This window comes from Mustela lutreola, chromosome 3 (genome assembly GCF_030435805.1).
Source record: "Mustela lutreola isolate mMusLut2 chromosome 3, mMusLut2.pri, whole genome shotgun sequence".
In the NCBI taxonomy this organism is placed as follows: Eukaryota; Metazoa; Chordata; class Mammalia; order Carnivora; family Mustelidae; genus Mustela; species Mustela lutreola.
The window spans coordinates 42,077,447-42,096,009 of record NC_081292.1 but is presented as its reverse complement, the minus strand read 5'-3'; the positions used below and the strand labels follow the sequence as shown (position 1 = coordinate 42,096,009).

The 18,563-nt window shown below is 39.1% G+C and overlaps 1 protein-coding gene across 3 annotated transcripts in view; it reads right to left on the bottom strand.

The window, feature by feature from the left end:
- Positions 1–11,679: 11,679 nt before the first annotated feature.
- The window catches only part of RAD54B (RAD54 homolog B), a 104,530-nt gene continuing 97,646 nt past the window's right edge, over positions 11,680–18,563 (bottom strand). For 2 of the 3 annotated variants that reach the window (XM_059166016.1, XM_059166018.1), the window contains 3 exons: positions 17,345–17,411; positions 16,961–17,161; positions 11,680–12,097 (listed from right to left, as the gene is read on the bottom strand). In XM_059166016.1, the coding sequence (XP_059021999.1) occupies positions 11,865–12,097; positions 16,961–17,161; positions 17,345–17,411 (501 nt within the window). In that variant the 3' untranslated portion in view covers positions 11,680–11,864. The remainder of the gene's footprint in view (positions 12,098–16,960; positions 17,162–17,344; positions 17,412–18,563) is intronic. The other variant, XM_059166017.1, reaches the window with a different exon arrangement.

The window sequence follows — 18,563 nt, the reverse complement described above, 5'->3', positions numbered from 1 at the left end:
AAGTCGATCACATTTTTCCTGTTAAATGGCTCCATCCAGATCCAATTCAAGCAGATCCTTTTTGCCTGCAAGGTACTCAAGGTCCTCTAAGCCTCAGTGTTTGTTTCTCTCATCAGAGGAGCCTAGGTGTGGTCTGCTGACTCAGTACAAATAAAAAAGTGGCTCTATTCTAGCCTTCTTCCCCAGCAGCACCACAATCAGAAACCAGGTTCAGGGGCGCCTGGTTGGCTCAGTGGATTAAGCCACTGCCTTTGGCTCAGGTCATGATCTCAGTGTCCTGGGATCGAGCCCCCCGCATCGGGCTCTCTGCTCAGCAGGGAGCCTGCTCCCCCCTCTGTCTCTGCCTGCCTCTCTGCCTACTTGTGATCTCTCTCTCTGTCAAATAAAATAAATAAAATCTTAAAAAAAAAAAAAAAAAAGAGAGAGAGAGAGAGAGAGAAACCAGGTTCAGGGGTGCCTGGGTGGCTCAGGTCATGATCTCAGGGTCTTGGGATAGAGCTCCCTGGGAGGAGTCCCTGCTTCTTCCTCTCTCTCTCTGCCTGCCTCTCTGCCTGCTTGTGATCTCTGTCTGTCAAATAAATAACTAAAATCTTAAAAAAAAAAAAAAAAAAGAAAGAAAGAAAGAAAGCAGCCTCAGAGATACGGAAACTTACAGGACGAAGTCTCCCAGCAAGGAAGCAACACCCAGGTCAAAGTTTCACATTCTGACCACGCGAATCTTCTACACCTGGGCATCCGAAAACATTGAAGGGAGACAGCTCCTATTGCTGACCTGAGGCTTGCCTTCATTAAGGCTTAGAAACTGTAAATTTATTTATTTCTCTTTATGAACACTTCTTCAGGCATCAATAGAAAAACCAAAACATTCATTTGTCTTCTAGTACTTATGGAACAAACATTAATGTTTCCATGTTTTCAAAGCCTTCCGAAAGTCAAAAAATTCCTAAATAATGTTTTATGGAGAAAAACTGAAAAGTCATTCTTGGAGGTCTCTCAACACATTCTCCATAAAACAACAAACCTATCATCCTGTGCAAAAGTCAGTTTATGAAACCTATCTTCATCTTACCAAAAAATGGTAAGTTAATAACTAAGGTGGTGTTACTGATTTCAGTGGTCTAGTCCATCAGTTTTTAAAAGGCCTGCTCACTTCTCATTTAATTGAAAATTGAATACCCACCCCTTTTTTACCTCTTCTACCCACATCCTTCTAACCCTTGGGGTGGGTGGGGGAGGAACTCTGGTAATTCAAAATGTTCTGGAAAATAATCCTGTCAGTCATAGTGATAGCTGGAATGATTTGCCAATTTTTATAGCTATCATAACAGCAGCCTGTGATTTGAAATCTTATAAAAACAAGAAGCTCTGTGCTCTAAGACGTGCCTGGAATTCCAAGCCCAATAAGGGACAACTGCTGTGATCTGTTGCTGCCACCAGCAGGTCACGCTCACAGAATGACATTTTCCCCTTTGTTTGATTCCCAGCTCATCTATAGGTATTTCTTGACCACCAAATGCTTTAAGGACAAATGATTAGATCAAATAACAAATCTCATCATGGATATCCTCCATAACAATACTTTTTAAAAATCTATGACAGGTAGCCGTTACTCTTAGAAATAGACGTTATCTTTTTGTCTTCAATTCCTGTTTGCATTTTTTCTTTTTAATTATTATTTTTAGTTTTCTTTTATTAACATATAATGTACTATTTGTTTCAGAGGTACAGGTCTGTGAGTCATCAGTCTTACACAATTCACGATGCTCACCACAGCACATACCCTCCCCAATGTCCATCACCCAGCCACCCTCCCTCCATTCTTGCAGTCCCCCTCTCCCCCCACCACTCCAGCAACCTCCAGTCTATTTCCTGACACTAAGAGTCTCTTATGGTTTGTCTCCCCCTCTGGTTTCATCTTGTTTCATTTTTTTCCTCTCATAAAACCCCAAATTCTTGCTTTTTGAGATTTTTCTGATAAATGTATCTTAATCTGAGACTTAGTGATCCTGGCATGAAATGTAGAGGCCCATAGTCCATCACACTCATTACTACTACACAATATTCCTTAAATTTTCATTTAGCTTACACATTTAAGGCTGGTGCATACAAGTGAGTTCTAAGGCCACACTGACCTGGGATTAGATCCAGTTTCCACCACTAACCAGCACTGTGCTCTTGGGAAGTATTTAACTTTTATAGGACTATGTCCCCCACCCCCAGTGGGGATAATATATTTGTCTTAGGATTGTCAAGAGGAATAAGTGAAATAATCATATAGAGCATTTAGTAAAATGTCTAACCCATAGTAATCAATAAATTATTCATTATTATTATTACCAGAAAGTGCAAAAATTAAGTGACTTCCATACCACCAGAAGCCAAATCAATAGGAGCATCTGACTAGAATTTCTAGATGGCTGATTCTCAAGCCAGAGCTCTGACAGTCACACTACAATAATACTGACTTCATATTTGCCCAATTAATATTAAGGCTCTGGATCCCTTGGGATAGGCACAAATGTATTGCAAGCATTATTTTTTAAAAGCAAATTCCTTCCTAAGCCCAGAATTATACTAGCCCTCTGGATGTCCCCCTAACACATGACACCAACTTTCTTTCCGATGGATGACAGAAGTGGTGTTTCCATGGCAATAGTTCTCATAAGAAGCAATTACATGTGATTTCTCTCTAAGCTCTGAAATTCCCTTCCTTTGTGGAGCTTCAAAGAAAAAAAAAGAAGCTGTCTACTATTTGTTTCTCTCAGATGATACTATTAAATATATACATGGAGGAGTGTAACCATGAGAGTTGTTCCCCAGTGCAATTAGTGGAAATGGTCTCTAGTCTAGGCCAAGACAGTAACCAAAGCCATTGAGTCCCTTTGCTTAACGCTGACTGGAACTGAATCATTGGAGATCTCACTGAGGAGCTTTTGTGCAGCACAAGGCAGGATGATTTGAATTCTCATCTAGCCATGCTGCTAACAGTTTGTGGATTCAGGAGCGAGGGAAGACAAGAAATGCCAAAGAAGGTTTACTCTGCTACAGAGAGAATCAATAAGTCTCATTAAGTCACACGTGGGTATCTTTAAAATGGTCTCCTATGATTAGATTCTCATTATTTCTCCCTTTCTATTTGAATAGTAACATTCTAGAGTCACTGTCTCATCAAATGTCAAATTATTCTTACATCTGCAAACACTTTTTTTTCTAAAATTTTATTTATTTATTTAAGAGAGAGCTAGTGAGCAGGTGTGGGAGGGGCAAAGGAAGAAGGAGAGAATCTCTCAAGTAGACTTCCGGCTGAGCACAGAACCCAACTCAGGACTCCCATCTCACTACCCATGAGACCATGACCTGAGCTGAAATCAAGAGTCAACACTTAACCAAATGAGCCACCCTGGTACCCCTGCAAATACTTTCTAACCAGGGATCTCCAAAGGCTTTTCCACACTTTGGAGATGAGCTTACTGCATGGAAACTAAATATGGAGGTGATTGAGTTCTAGGACTAGGAAGGTAATTAACAGGGTTTGCCTCCCAAACTAATCTCATTAGACTAGAGAAGTTTATAACCAAAACTCGGGCTATTTATCTCAGTCCCATCCCAGCACACAGGCAACAGAGTCTTCTTGATTGCTCAGTATGTTTTTTAAGGTTCTAGTTCTCCACAGTTAGTAGTAGGTCCTAGTGTATGGAAACAGATGAACATCAGTGTTCTTTGGCATCTGGCCAAACTTCTCAGTCATATAGTGCTTTCTTAATTATCTTTGAAGAGTATACCACACCTATGAATTTTGTCTCCAGTAACAATATGGCAATCTAGAAGCAATTCTTCCAGCACCTTCATTACAAAGTCCTGGAACTCATCAAATGGCTTCTTCCTGTCCCACATTTCCCCTTGTTTCCATAGAAAATGTTAGATACCATTGGCCACTCCTTCCTTCAAGTTCCTAACCAGTTGCTGGCAGTCTATAGGCTAGACCCCATGGCACCAGGACAGAAGCAGGCTTAGCATTCAAGGAACAGCAAGGGGCACTGTAGGAATGAAGTATAGTTGGTGAGGGAGAGATGAGGTCATAAAGATAATGGTGCCAGAATATGTCAAACTGTAGGCCATTGTTAGGACTTTGACTTTTTCTTTTTTAAAGATTTTATTTATTTATTTGACAGAGAACTAGGAGAACACAAGTAGGCAGAACGCCAGGCAGAGGGAGAGGGAGAAGCAGGCTCTCCGTTGAGCAGGGAGCCCGAGGCGGGACTCAATCTCGGGACCCAGGATCATGACCTGAACTGAAGGCGGACGCTTAAACGACTGAGACACCCGAGGCGCCCAGGACTTTGACTTCTATTCTCAGGAACAATGATAAGGTTTAGAAGGAAAAGATAGTAATTTTTTTTCCTTTGATAAGAGCTAAATTACCAAATGATTAAAAATGGATGCCCCAGTGTTAACTACAATGTCTCCCTCACCCTGGGTATTGTCACAGGGGCTTCCACAGACACCACCTGGCACTATAGCCTTGAGTCAAAAGTTTAGAGAGGCCCAGAGTCTGCTCTTATAAATTAGCCCACAGACTGGAATCTAAACAGGAGCTTTGGCCCCACACATCACCTCTTTCTTGCTTTCTTAGTCTTGCCTACTCATCCTTCTTTCCCTACTCTCAGCTCCATAGGCTTCTCATCAACGATGAGAGGAAGCACAAGAGGGGCTGCTCTGTGGGATGAGCAAAGTCCCTTAGTCTAGCTGAAATGCCAGTGCCCTGGGCCCCTCCTCACAGCCTATGAACCCTGGTGTCCCTGTGAGCTATCTTAACCTAACTTTGTCTCTGAGTATAGAGAGCATAAAGGTCAGGAAGAAAGAAAAACATGGCACCCACAGCCGACTTCATGCGACCTTTCTTGCTAGTCCCTGAATTAGAGACTGTTTTCCAAAGCCAATCCAGGAGGAAAAGATGGCTACATCTCCCTCCTGACCCTGTTTAATGAGTCTTTATGAAGAAAACACAAAGCTGTTCCTTAATGGTTTTCCCCTACAGTAGAGGATCTGAGTGGGTAAAGTGAGAAAGACAAAAGAAACTGGTTTCATATAATAAAGCTAGCAGTGTCTGCTCAATCAGTGATTGAATTTTAAAATATGAACAGATTCAGAAGAGAAGGGTTAATGTGACACCCTGCTGCAACGGTTATTGCTAACAGTAGAAAATAGTCCTTAACATTTCCAAGTGCTGGTACAAGCCACAGGCTGTTAGTATTACTGCTGTTCTCGTTATGACAGATTAAATAGCCATCATATAAATAATCACACTCCGTCCAAAACTTGAAAATTTAACAATGCCTAAAAAGAAAAAAAACGCAGCTTATATGTACGTCGGCCCTTTTTTTTTTTTTTTTTTTTTTTTGCAAAGTCCTCTTATAAGTTACTTTTCCACAGTTTATTGGATACCACATTTCCCACCCTCCCTAGTTACTTACCGAATGGCTCTACATCTGTTGATGTTCATTAAGATTGTGCAGACTACCCATGATTAGGGGGCTGTGCTTCTTCCCCATCATTCCAGTGAAGAGAGCCCCAACTGATGTAACCCCTGGCCTCCCTCTGCCCCTTTACTCACCAGAGCCCTTGGGGGAAGGACTGACTTACCTCTTCAGTACCTTTGTCAGGAAGAGCTCCACCTTGGCATATGACTAGTTCTAGCTAATGGGATGGAAGTAAAAGTGGGTGTGCAATTTCAAGGCTAGGCCCTTAGGCAAAGGCAGGCTTATCTCCTTCTGGTCTGCTGAAGTGCAGAAAGGATTGCTAGAATAAGTCTGCAAGTTTCCTAGGCTAGGCACCTATCCTGCAAGGTGGAAGCTGCCTAGTAAGAACAGAGGAACAGCAGAGAAGCTGGGAGCCTGGGTTGTTGGTGACTAAAATTAGCACACCAGCCTACATGGCCAACCCAGACTTTTGCTTAAGAAATAAAGCTAAGTATAATACCCTCTAGTTTCATCCACGTCGTTGCAAAGGGCAAGATAAAAATACATTATATGTTCATAAAAATTTTTTTAATTAATTTTTAAAAAGAGGGGGCAATATTAAAAAAAGAAAGCAAGCTATGCCAGGGCTATGCCAGGGCCCTTGGGTGGTTCAGTTGGTTAAGCAACATACTCTTAATTTCAGCTCATGATCTCAGGTTTGTGAGATCAAGCCCCACATTGGGCTCTACACTCAGCACAGAGTCTGTCTGAGATTCTCCCTCTACCTCTGCCCCTTTCCCCGGCCTAGGAAATATATATATATATCTTAAGATATATATATATATCTTAAAAAAAAATACTCAGAAAATGTCTTCAGTATTTTGTTGGCATTTCCTCAAAAAATAAAAATAAAGGAGTTGTTTGTTTTGGCCTGCTTTGTTGAATTTTCTCTATCTTCGTACTCAAAAAGGGATTTATGGGTATTATTAATAATCTAAAAAATTTCTTTATAAAGATTAAATTATACTTAACACTTCAGGTTTTCAAGTAAGTATAACAAACCCCAACAAATTGTTCTATGTCAGTAAGGATTATTCTTCCCCAGTTTTTGTTTGTTGGTTTGTTTTTGTTTTTAACTGTGAAGTTATATTCTGAATCGGTATTGATTTTGTGGACAATGAAGAATCTCAGGGATGAAAGTTTGTAATGGTGTGAAGCAACAGGCTAGCTATAGAAGAATGCCACAGGAAACTAGTCTAAACCAAAAAAATCCTGTAGTGTACAAGGCAAGAGGAAAATAACATCCCTTTGAGTCCTTCCTTCAACAAGAATAGCCTCGTCTACAAACCCCTCTAGGACCCAATAGCTTAATTTGGGACGAACTCGGAGAAACAGTGCCATCTGCTGATTATATATACTATTTGCTACAAATCACAGAATTTCAGTCTTGCCAATATACTACAATATTAAATTGCCCAGGCATTGTGACGTACCCAGGACTGCACCACTCAGAGAACAACAGCAGGGTTTTTTGACTTGTGCCATTATCGTGCGCCCTGCTAAATGGACAAACAGGCTGTTGGCAAGTTGAATTCTGCTGATCAGAGCTGCTTGCATTTTAATTCATCGGTGGTGATTTGGCCCTAACGAGAGTATGGTTAAAATGTATTCATATTATCGTTTAAAACCATAACATTTTCACATGAAGATGTGTCAAACGGTTATTTGTGTCATTAGAAGTGATTAAATATGTGACTCAAGCCATACCCATCGCACGGAGAGATTTTGTCAGCTCCTGCAGCAGTTAGAAATCATGGAAGGGGGAAAAAAATCACGGAAGCAAAAAAAGAAGTCTAGAGCAGCCAGCAGGCAAGAAAACCTGCTGGCTGTGGCTTTCATGAGGGTCCAGCATGGCCCCGGGTTCAGCTTAATGAACACCTTGGAATTGAGATCTAAGAGCAAGAAACCTGATCGTGGTAGTTAAGGAAGAAAAAGAAGTGAAATATCTCATTCATTCATTCATTCATTCATTCATTCTATTTAAAGGTAGCAGTTTTAGGGGCAACTGGGCAGCTCTATCGGTTAAGCATCTGTCCTCAGCTCAGGTCATGATCCCAGGGTCCTGGGATACAGTCCCTGCATCGGGTTCCTTGCTCAGTAGGGAGTCTGCTTCTCCTTCTCCCTCTGCTGTTCCCCCTGCTTGTGTGCTCTCTTTCTCTCTCTCAAATAAGTAAAATCTTAAAAAATAATAATAATAAATAAAAGTAGCTGTTTTGTGCCAAAGACCATAGAAGGTAATGTGATTCGAGGATGGGTAAAATAAACCTTGGTCTTCAAAGAATTCAGCCTAGTGGAAGAAGGAGCCAGGTAAATAGTTACAGACCATATGTGTAAGTGCTCTATCACAGCGCTATGGACAGGGAGCACAGAGGAGGGGAAAAGAATGAAATTCTTTTTTTTTTTTAAAGGTTTTATTTACTTATTTGACAGACAGATCACAAGTAGGCAGAGAGGCAGGCAGAGAGAGAGGGGGAGAAGCAGGTTCCCTACCAAGCAGAGAACCTGATGCGAGGCTCAATCCGAGGACCCTGGGATCCTGACCTGAGCTGAAGGCAGAGGCTTCAACCCACTGAGCCACCCAGGCCAAGAGTGAAATTCTTATAAATCAAGCATCTGCCACACAAAAGGTGCTTTATATACGCAACCCAGGTGTTAATGGGGTGCCCCTTTAACACCTAAATTAAATAAGTTTGAACCCCCCACAAACTCTGGCCTGTCAAAGTCCGAAGCCCTCCTCAATTGCCCTCCTAAATATACCATCCTCTACTTCTCAGTGTCAGAGCTCCTGTGTCACACTTGCTGCCTTTGTCCCACAGCACAAGGATTTGCTCACAGAACTCTGCCTCTTCCCAACATTTCAGCAAGATTTCATGGTGGGAAAGAGATGAAGGGAGGGCTACGTCCAGCATCTGTAGCAAACAACTGCACGGAGAACAACTGTTATTCAAATACCCTCCAATTCTGCCACTGGGAGCTTTTCTTATCTAACCCAGTCCCAGCTTCCCTCTGTAATTTTTTTTTCCTCTTCACCTCCCTCAGATTGCCTTTAAAATTCCAAATTTTTCTCCCTCATTACACTTGTTTGACTGCAACCAATACCCAAGGCTCACGCTCTCCCATCCAGGTTTTAATAAGGTGTTTTTCCAAATAAAGTCTAAGAGGAATTCTGATATAAGCAGTCCGGGTAGTATTTCTCTATCTCACCAACCATACTTTATTTCACTTAGGTCTCACAACTACCCTCGGACATATCACTGAACAGATGAGAAAACTCAGCTCATCTAAGAATACTAACAGTGTCTCATAGGTTGCTAACATATACAAAGCTCTTCGCATTTAGAACACAGCAACAAGCACTGAATAAATAAATGTTAGCCATCATGCACCCCTACAATATTTAGTTGCTTTATCTATTTTCTATCTACACTTACTACCTAAGTAGTATCATCCAGTCTCATGACTTCATTAAATATCATCTGTATATTGACAAAATCCCAAATTTATCACTAGCTCTGACCAATGCTTCTGAACCCATTTCTTTTATGGAGCTGCTTATCTGGCATCTCTCCCCATCAAATGTGACATAACCAACAGTGAACCTCAGATCTTCCCCTATAAACCTTTTTTCTCAGTCTTCCCATCACACTAACTGGCAATACCATTCCTCCTTTGGCTCAGGCCAAAAATCTTAGGAGTCACTCTTGATTTCTGTTTTTTCTTATACCTTGGATTCAGTCCACTCAGAAATCTTGTTGGCTCTGCCTTCAAAACTATGGAGAACACAACAATTCCTTCACACTTCACTGCTACCACCTGGTCTAAATCACCACCACCTCTTAACAAGATTATCCCAATAATCTCATATAATAACTCATACAATAACTCATATCCTTTCTCCCACCCGTGCTCTACCAGTTTGTTCCACCACAGCAATTCAGATATGTCTTTCCCCAGCTGAAATCCCAGTGGTGGTTTTTCCATCTCCCTCAGAGTCAAAGCTAGAGCTCCCAAGGCCATCTTCAGCGCCCTCTAACATTTGAATTGCCCCACCACCTCTTTGACCTCATTTATTACTATTCTTCTTAATGTCTCCACAACAGCCTCTCCGGTGGCTTCTCTAACATGTCACACACTCCATCTATCTCAAGGCCTTTGCACCTGAAGCTCCTTCTGTCTGGAACATTTTTCCAAGAGAATGTCACTTTTCCAAGAGAACCCCTCACTTTTTTCAGGTCTCTGCATAAACAGAACCCATACAAATAGCAATCACAGACCCACTTTAATATCTCTCCCTTGTTCTACTTATTCTTCACAGCACTTCTCATCACGTGCTATATTGCATATGTATTGCTCTGTGTGTGCTAGAATTAAAGCGCCAGGGCAGAGACTGCCTGTTTTATTCATCGTCGTACATACAACCTGTAAGACAATGCCTGAGATGTGCTAGCTACTCAGTAAATACTTGTGGAATGACAAATGGATATAACCCATTTAATCAAAATTAAAGAAGGCAAGAGATTCAATAAGGAAGTGTTCACCAATATCTAATATGATAAAAAGCCAAGATAAAGACTGAAGAGTTCACTGCATTTATCATTTTGGAAATCATTGGGATGGAGGCCTTGAGTGCTGGGGGAGGGAGGCCAGTGGCTTTGGGTTGACAATGACCAGGAAGAAGGAAATGAAGACATCAAGAAGAGAACTCTCTTCTAGAAACGGATAGTGGGGATGATTGCACAACTCTGTAAATATACGAATGGTAATTCTTTCTGCCTTCATGGGGTATGAAGAAAAACTTACACGATTTTTTAAACTTTCATGTTATTAGTTCATCTAATTAAATGATTTTTTGTCTCATAAGTATTTACAATTGAATGCTGTCAATTATAATTATTAAAATGCTTTTCTCCAGTGATACTCCAGAAATAGTGTCTTGGGTCAACTTCCCTGGAACACATGTGGAGGCAGACCTTCTTGCAAGGAATTTATTAGTAAGTGCTCTTCAGGACAACGCCTTTGAGGGAGTGAGGGAAGCACGACTAAACAGGGAGGGCAGCTGCACCACAATGAAACGAGAGCAAAGGCCTCAGCTGAAGAGCTCTGGAGCTGGGCCTTTCCATCCTGCATCGATAAAGCACTGGATTCAGCTGAATCCAGGGAGGGAGCATCACCTCAAGTGGGGCAGCTCTTTTCAGCTCAGGGCTATACTTAGGCAGGGATTTGGCTAGGAGAAGTGGCAGATAGCTAGGGAAATGGATAATCTGGAAATCCAAACAGCACCCTCTATCATCCACTACAATTTAAGGTAAACAATAAAGCTACTAGTCCCTAGCATATTTTTTAAGGATTTCACACCTGAGAATAATATCATAGATATTGAAAGAAGTTTTATATGTAAAGCCTCATAGATAAGGCCTATACATAGGGCCAAGGAACACCATTTTTGCTTATTATTAGTTGAGTTCTTCCTCACTGACAATTTGGTCCCAGACTGCCTGTTCATGAATCCTAGATGTGGAACTGCCCAGTATGGTGCTAGAAAACTGAAGAATTCAGATTTGCTGATATATAATTGAGTCTTCATTCATTCATTCATATTCAGTCTAAAAGAAATTTCCCAAATGGAAGCAGAAGTGATTACAGAAGCTCCAATTGGAGACTAAGTAACTTGTCTTTGTAGACTTCAGCTTTCTAAAGCTCGTTTTGTACATTAAAACTTCCTTTTTAGGTCAAAAATCACTACAGACAACTGTTGACATGATGGTAGCCCAAACATTCCCTATTCAGAGTGCAAACGATGTCTGGTGGACACAGCTTTATGGACTGCCTGTCAGTCCCCATGAGTCTGAGGTTTCAGATTACGAACTAGTGTTCTGAAGCATCTCCTTCGTCTCCTGCCCCAGCCTGCTGACCATTGTCACTCAAACTGCCCTGCAGCAACTCTTCCACTCAGCCTCTGCTAGTCTGATCTCTTTCTCCCTTGAGCTACAGTTGAAACTGATCTCACACATCTATGTCTAATATTCCTAAGTAGATTGGATTTCCCAAAGACAGGGACTAGGTATTTTACCTTTTTATATTCCTTATGAAAATTCCTTAATGGATATTTAATAAAAGTGCATTAATTATGAAATACTCATGAATAACTATATGATGACAGAATTATGTGTTTAATGTTTCAACATTGAAGAACACATACAAAAAAATTAAACAACTCAAGTTTAGGCTGTATCAAAACTATGATACATTTTGCAACAAAACATATTATAATTTAAATAATTCTAGTTTTCAAAAGTTATATTTAATTACTATGTTAACTTTTTTAAAGAAGGGAGCAAGGGAAGGTCATGAAGTAATCTTTCCTGATATAGCAGTACTTTGATTGGTTATATTCTGAAAAAAGAAGGAGACATTTTCTCTTATTCTTTCAAGAAAAGGATCTGCAAGATTTAAATGATCTCCAGAAAAATGTTTCCATTGTTTCAGCTGCGACATGGAGAGAGGTTTCAGAGAGTTGGGCTTCTGATGTGGACCAAGCTGACAATTTCTAGAGATAGGGAATTTTTCCAGTGAATCACCTGTAGTAAGTAAAACAATGAGAAAATCCTTAGGTCAATCAATACTTTACTATAAACAATACTTTTTTATTTTATTACATAATGAGTTTATATGATTTATTACATTTTGGTCTCTGACTTCAAGGAACTTGTGATCTAGTGAGAGATGCATTAAACATCCAAATAATCATCCAAACAGATGTACTGCAGGTCCACAATCCCTTATCTAAAACCTTTGGGGCCAGATATGTTTCTCAATTCAGAATATAATTAGAATAATCTGGGACAGCACTCCATAATCAAACTCATTAATGTTTTGCAGCAAGTCACATGAATAGTCATGAAATGGGTTAATGACTACTGATAAATTCCCATCGATTTAGGTAAGGTTTTTGCCACCAAACAAATCTGTTGCAAATTTATGAAGAAAAGAACAACTTTTGGTTTTTCTAGATTTCAAAATTGAAGACAAGGGACTGTGGAATTGTGTTACAAATAGTGGTAAGGTTATGGAATTAAAATACAGGGAACTCAGCACATATCAGAAAAACTGACTTGTTTTATTAATATATGAAGGATTAGAAGGCAAGAACCAGATGGGGAAAGGAGGTAAAGCATTTCAGGAGAAGGACCTGCAAAGGTTACAGTCAAGGAACGGACAGGAGCCCAGTGCAACTAGAGCCCAGAGAGCAAAGACGAAGCTCAATAGTAAAGCGTGAGGTGTGTGTTCAAGGGCTGGAGAATGCAAAACACTGTGAGCAAATCAAGAATGGCAGAAGCGAGTAGTTACTCCATAATCCATATCTTTTTCCTCTAGGGCACTTAGCCACATTTCCCAGTCTCCCCTACAGTTAGATGCAACCACTGAGTCTGGCCTATGGAATGTGGCTAGACATGCTCTGTGTCACTTCTAGGTCTGGCCTAGAAAAATCCCCCACACCATGTGGTTTTCTACCTTTTCTCTTCTCTTACCTGCTGGCTCCAAGAGACAGGGATCCCAGCAAGGAACTCTAAGGCCTAAGCCTGGATCACCAAATCACCTTAGAGAAAGTTGTGCCCTACGTTACTATTATGTGCCCTTCTACATGAGAAATATACTTCTACTGTGGTAGGCCACTGTGCTTTTTGAGTTTATAGCACTTAACCCCACCCTAACTAACCACTTTAAAGATTTTAGTCTCTAGTCTTAAGAGCAATGGAAGCTCTTGAAAGGTTTGTTTTGAAACATTTTACTCATGGGAAATGTCAAATATAAAAGTTAACAAGATAGAAATGTATGTACCCCACCTCAGGAACTATCAACTAATAGCCAATTTTGTTTTATTTAAACTCTGCTACCTCTACTTCCATATTATTATTATGAAATAAATATGTAGTATATATCAGCTGTAAATATGTTACTTTGCATTTCTAAAAGATAAAGACTTCATTTTAAATTTTATCACGCTTTAAAAAACTGTTTTTCCTTAATATCTAAATCCTGTCAATGTACAAAATCATTGAGATCATAAGAGATGACAACGCTACTTTAAGAATCAAGAAGATAGTAGGATAATACCTTCAAAGTACAAACAAAACAAAAGCAAAAACAAAAAATCCTATTGACTAGAATTGTACACCTAGAAAAGACAGCATTTGAGAGAGAGGAAAAAGCAAATACACTTTGAAAAATCAAAGATTGAGAGTGAACCACTAGTAGGCCTTTGCTGGAAAAAAACAGAACATGAAAAGACAGAAGTGAATCAAAGTATGTCATTAATTATAATAAATGTAAACAGACTAAATGCTCTAGTTGAAACATGAGACTGGAAAAAAGAAAGTCCATCTTTATGCTATTAACAAGAGAAATAATTAAAACATAAGGACACAGACATACTTAAGACAAAAGAAGGGGAAAGATACACCAGACAAATACCATAAAGAAAGCCAGTATAATATACAAACTTAAGATAAATGAAAGCAAAAGGTATTAAGGATAAAGAAATCACTACCTATTAATAAAATAAACCATAATAAAAAAAATTCACAAAGAAGATACAAAGTATGCAGAACAAATATTGATAGATTAGCAAGAAACTTTGATAGATCCACTGTCATACTGTAAGATTTTAACATATATCTTTCAATTACAGATATATCTAATAACAAATTAGGTTATTAATAGAAAACTGGGCAAATGATATTAACAGATGGTTCATATAAAGGAAGGTTCTTTTTTTTTTTTTTTTTTTTTTTTAGGAAGGTTCTTAAATATAAGAAAAAATGCTCAACTTCACTCATAAGAGGAAAGCAAATTAAAACTAGACCAATGCATTATTTTTTTACTATCAGATAGAAAAATTCAAACATTTGATAACGTACTCAACTGACAAAACTGTGGAGAAATAACCATTTTAGTCTATTGGTGGGGTATAAAGGATACAACCCCCAAGGGAGGGCACCCATGATGAGCCCTGGGTATTGTATGTAAGTAGTGAATCACTAAATTCTACTCCTGAAATCAGTATTACCCTATATGTTAACTAACTAGAATGTAAATTAAAAATTGATACCAAAAAATAATAATAATAATAATAAAGGATACAACCCCCAGTGGAGAGCATTTTGGCACTATCTGTTAAAATTACAAATATACACATTCTGTGACCCAACAACACTGTTAATTTACCTTACAGATATACTTAAACATATGGAAAAAGATGTATGAATAAAGATATATGCTGACTGGAAATAACTTAATTAGTATACCTAATTATACCTATAATTATACCTAATTATACCTGTGGGGGACAGGTAAATAAATTATGGTATATAAATACAATGAAGGATTATAAAGGGAAAAAAAAGAATGAGAAATTTTCTATAATGATATGGAAAGATCTCAAGTATACTATTAAGTGAAAAAGCTACAAAACTATACCTATTCCCTATGCTACCCTTTATTGGTGGGAAAAGTAGGTAAGAATACATATTCAGAGTTCCTTGCATGAGCATAAAAACACATCTAGAAGGATACACAAAATACTAATAATGGTTATTAGATAAAAGGGCTAGAAATTAGGCAGATGAGAGTAATGTAGAAGGTTTTTTTTACCATACACATTTTATAAACAGTTGAACCACTAAATATATTAGCAATTTATAAGCTAAAATTGTAAATTTTTAAATCTGTAAAATAAGAAAAAATTTATTTGGCATCAGAAAATGTGACTAATATGGCATAACTCCAAACTAAGTAATTGAGAGAACACACATGGTTTTCATGCACAAAAGAAACATTTATGGGGTGCCTGGGTGGCTCAGCCAGTTGGTTAAACATTTCACTCTCGATTTCAGGTTAGGTCACGATCTCAGAGTCGTGAGAGGGCTCCTCACTCAGTGTGGAGTCTGCTTGAGATTCTCTCTCTCTTTCTACCCCTGCTCCTTCTCGCCCCCTCACACATTCTCTCTCTGTCCCTCTCTAAAATAAATAAAATCTTTAAAAAAAAAAAAGAAAGAAACATTTACAAACTGACCACATACCATGTCTCTATAGTTACCATATTTCTGACTACTCTGTAGTAGCTAGAACACAATAACAAAAACTAAAACACATTTAAAACATACTTTTAAGTAATGCATGAGTCAAAGAAGAGATCATGATGAAAAATAGAAAACACTTAGAACTGCATATCAAAGTAATGAGATTCAACTTAGAGGAAAATGTACAGCCTTAAATACCTATTGTAGAAAAGAAGACTGAAAATCATCAAACTAAGCACTCAAGTTGAACAATAAGAAAAAGAACATTAGAGTAAATACAAGGAAAATGAAAAGAAAATAAGAGCAGAAATTATTAAAATAGAAAAAGCATATGAATCAAATGTTGACTTGTATAAAATATGAATTCTTCCACCTCAGTCTACCTTCTTAAACCATTTTTAAGATTTTATTTATTTATTTGAGAGAGACAGAGAGAGGAAGCATGAGCAGAGAAGGAGAAGCAGACTCCCTGCTGAGTAGGAAGTCCACCACAGAGCTCGATCCCAGAACCATAGGATCATGATCTGAGCCGAAGGCAGATGCTTAACCCACTGAGCTACCCAGGCGCCCCCTTCTTTAACCTTTTCAATGCAATTTACCAAGTGACTTTCAGGTACTAGGTACTAGTGACTACTTGCTCAAGTCCTATTCCCAATCCAGTTCCTATCTGAACAGTGTCAACTCTGGAGGGTTGGTGAACTCAGCCTCACTTGAGCAGCACTAGGAGTTTCTCAAGTAATGAGAAGTTCCATGTTAACTGCCTCAGAAAGGATGACCCCATTACGAATGAGTTCTAGACAAAATTAACACACAGTAGGATTTTGTCAGGTGAAAGAGAAATAAGGATTAAGAACATTTTTGTTAATTCCAAAGTCATTATACCAGGTTTTGAAAGATTCTCCTAAACAAGTTAAATTGTTTACAACTAACTGAGAAGCAGCTAAATTGAGATAAATAATAAGGTTCTACTTAATATTTTCTCAAATACCCATCTGGCAGTAGGGTGCCTGGGTGTTTCAGTTGGTTAAGCAACAGCCTTCAGTTCAGGTTATGATCTTGGAGTCAGAGGACTGAGTCCCACATCAGGCTCCCAGCTCAGCAGGGAGTCTGCTCCTCCCTCGGACTCTCCCCACGGCCCATGCTCTCTGTCTCTCTCAAATAAATAAATAATTTTTTTTCAAATACATAAAATCTTAAAAAAAAAAAATACCCATCTGACAAGTACCCTGTGACATGAGGAAAAAAAGAAAACTAACAAATGCCAATGGTAAATATTTTAATTACTCTGTATTTAAATGTTTTCAAATGCCAAAGAGAAAGAAATTAACTTCACCATCATAACACAATTAAAATACAACTAACCTGTACCTTCTTTGTCTCCTGTACATTCACAGCCAAGCAGGTCATGAGTAACACAATGTGAACTTTCATGTAAGGTGAACAAATTTTTTAGCTCCTCTACTGAAAACTGGATATGTTCAGATGTCTTGGTTAGGTCTACGACTGCCCCAGAAAGATCCTGCTTACTGATCTGTCTTTGATAAATCTTTTCTTCTATTGTACCTAAATAGAAAGCATTGATTCTCCTTCAGATCTTTAAGTCTGTTAGTTTTGTAAGGTAAAACATGTTAGCATACTAGTTAATAAATAATATTCCTGATCTCAAAGCACAGATTAACCCCCCCAAAATTTTTTGTCTGATTATTCAAGGAGACTACATTTTTTTCCACACTGAAGGGTTATTACCTGTGGTTAGGAGTCTGTAAATATGTACAGGATGTTTCTGACCATCTCTCCATACTCTAGACATCGCCTGTAGAAAATAAAGAGAGAATTCAGAGAGTACAGTAGGAACCAATAACCCTGTCCACATAAACAATATGTATTAAGACACCTAAGATTAGGAATTCTAGATCTTACTTAAAGCTTCAGAAAGCAAAGCCCAGCATACCCAAGCATTCCCCACCTCACATTTTTCTCCTGAGATAAAGAAAGGGATGGGTAAACACACACTGTCATATTGTAAAATAGTTGCAGGGTGTCTCACACAACAGTGAGAGCATCTCTCTGCATCAAAGACTAGGACAGCAAGTGTGGACAGCAAGAATGCAAAGAACCAAGTATAGCGTGGATGTGGAGGGTTTCTTCCCAGTCCAAGTAGTTACTGACTTAATCCTAAGGAATCCCTAGGATACCTAATCAATTCAGGCTATCGGTAGATTCCTGTGGTTTCACAATTTATTAGTGATAGTGTAGAGAGCTAGTGTTCAAACCCCACACACTCTAAAGACAAGTCTCACCTTCCACCAGCTCCTGGGGATACACTCTAAGCCCCTGTGATAAGAGCAACTTAGTTAGTCACACTGGTACTCCAACCTCCAACAAAATCTCTGGACACCAAGACTTGAGCGAACTTCTCCAGACGGCAGTACTTCGACAGGTATCGTCACTCACGGATGCTGGCAGAATTAAGTATCATCCATACAACATCAGTGGATGACGACAGCTGGAAGCTTGCGCGTCTTGTGTCCTGAAATCCCCATGGGCCTTTTACCTTTACTGATTTTAGACTGTATCCTTTCACTGTAATAAACAATAACTATAAGGATAGCTGTTTTTCTTTGTTCTATGAGTCTTTCTAGTAATCACTGAACCTGAAGGTTGTCTTCGGGTTCCCCAACACAGACACCAAATGAGATGCAAATCCATAGGTAGAAATCTGAAGGTACATGCGGATGGACTGTATTCTAAAGAAAACCAAAAGCTCCTTCTAAAATATTTTCCTACATAAGCTAGCTTAGTATCTTTACTATACCCTGCACAAACACTGATAATTGCATCTACAACACATTATTGCCTTTCCCTAGTAGTCATGGGCATCCCAAAGGCCCAACTGTGCAGTGAAGTACAGACAAGAGATACACAGGTTTGGGTCTGAATCCTGGCCCTGCCTCTCATAAGCTAT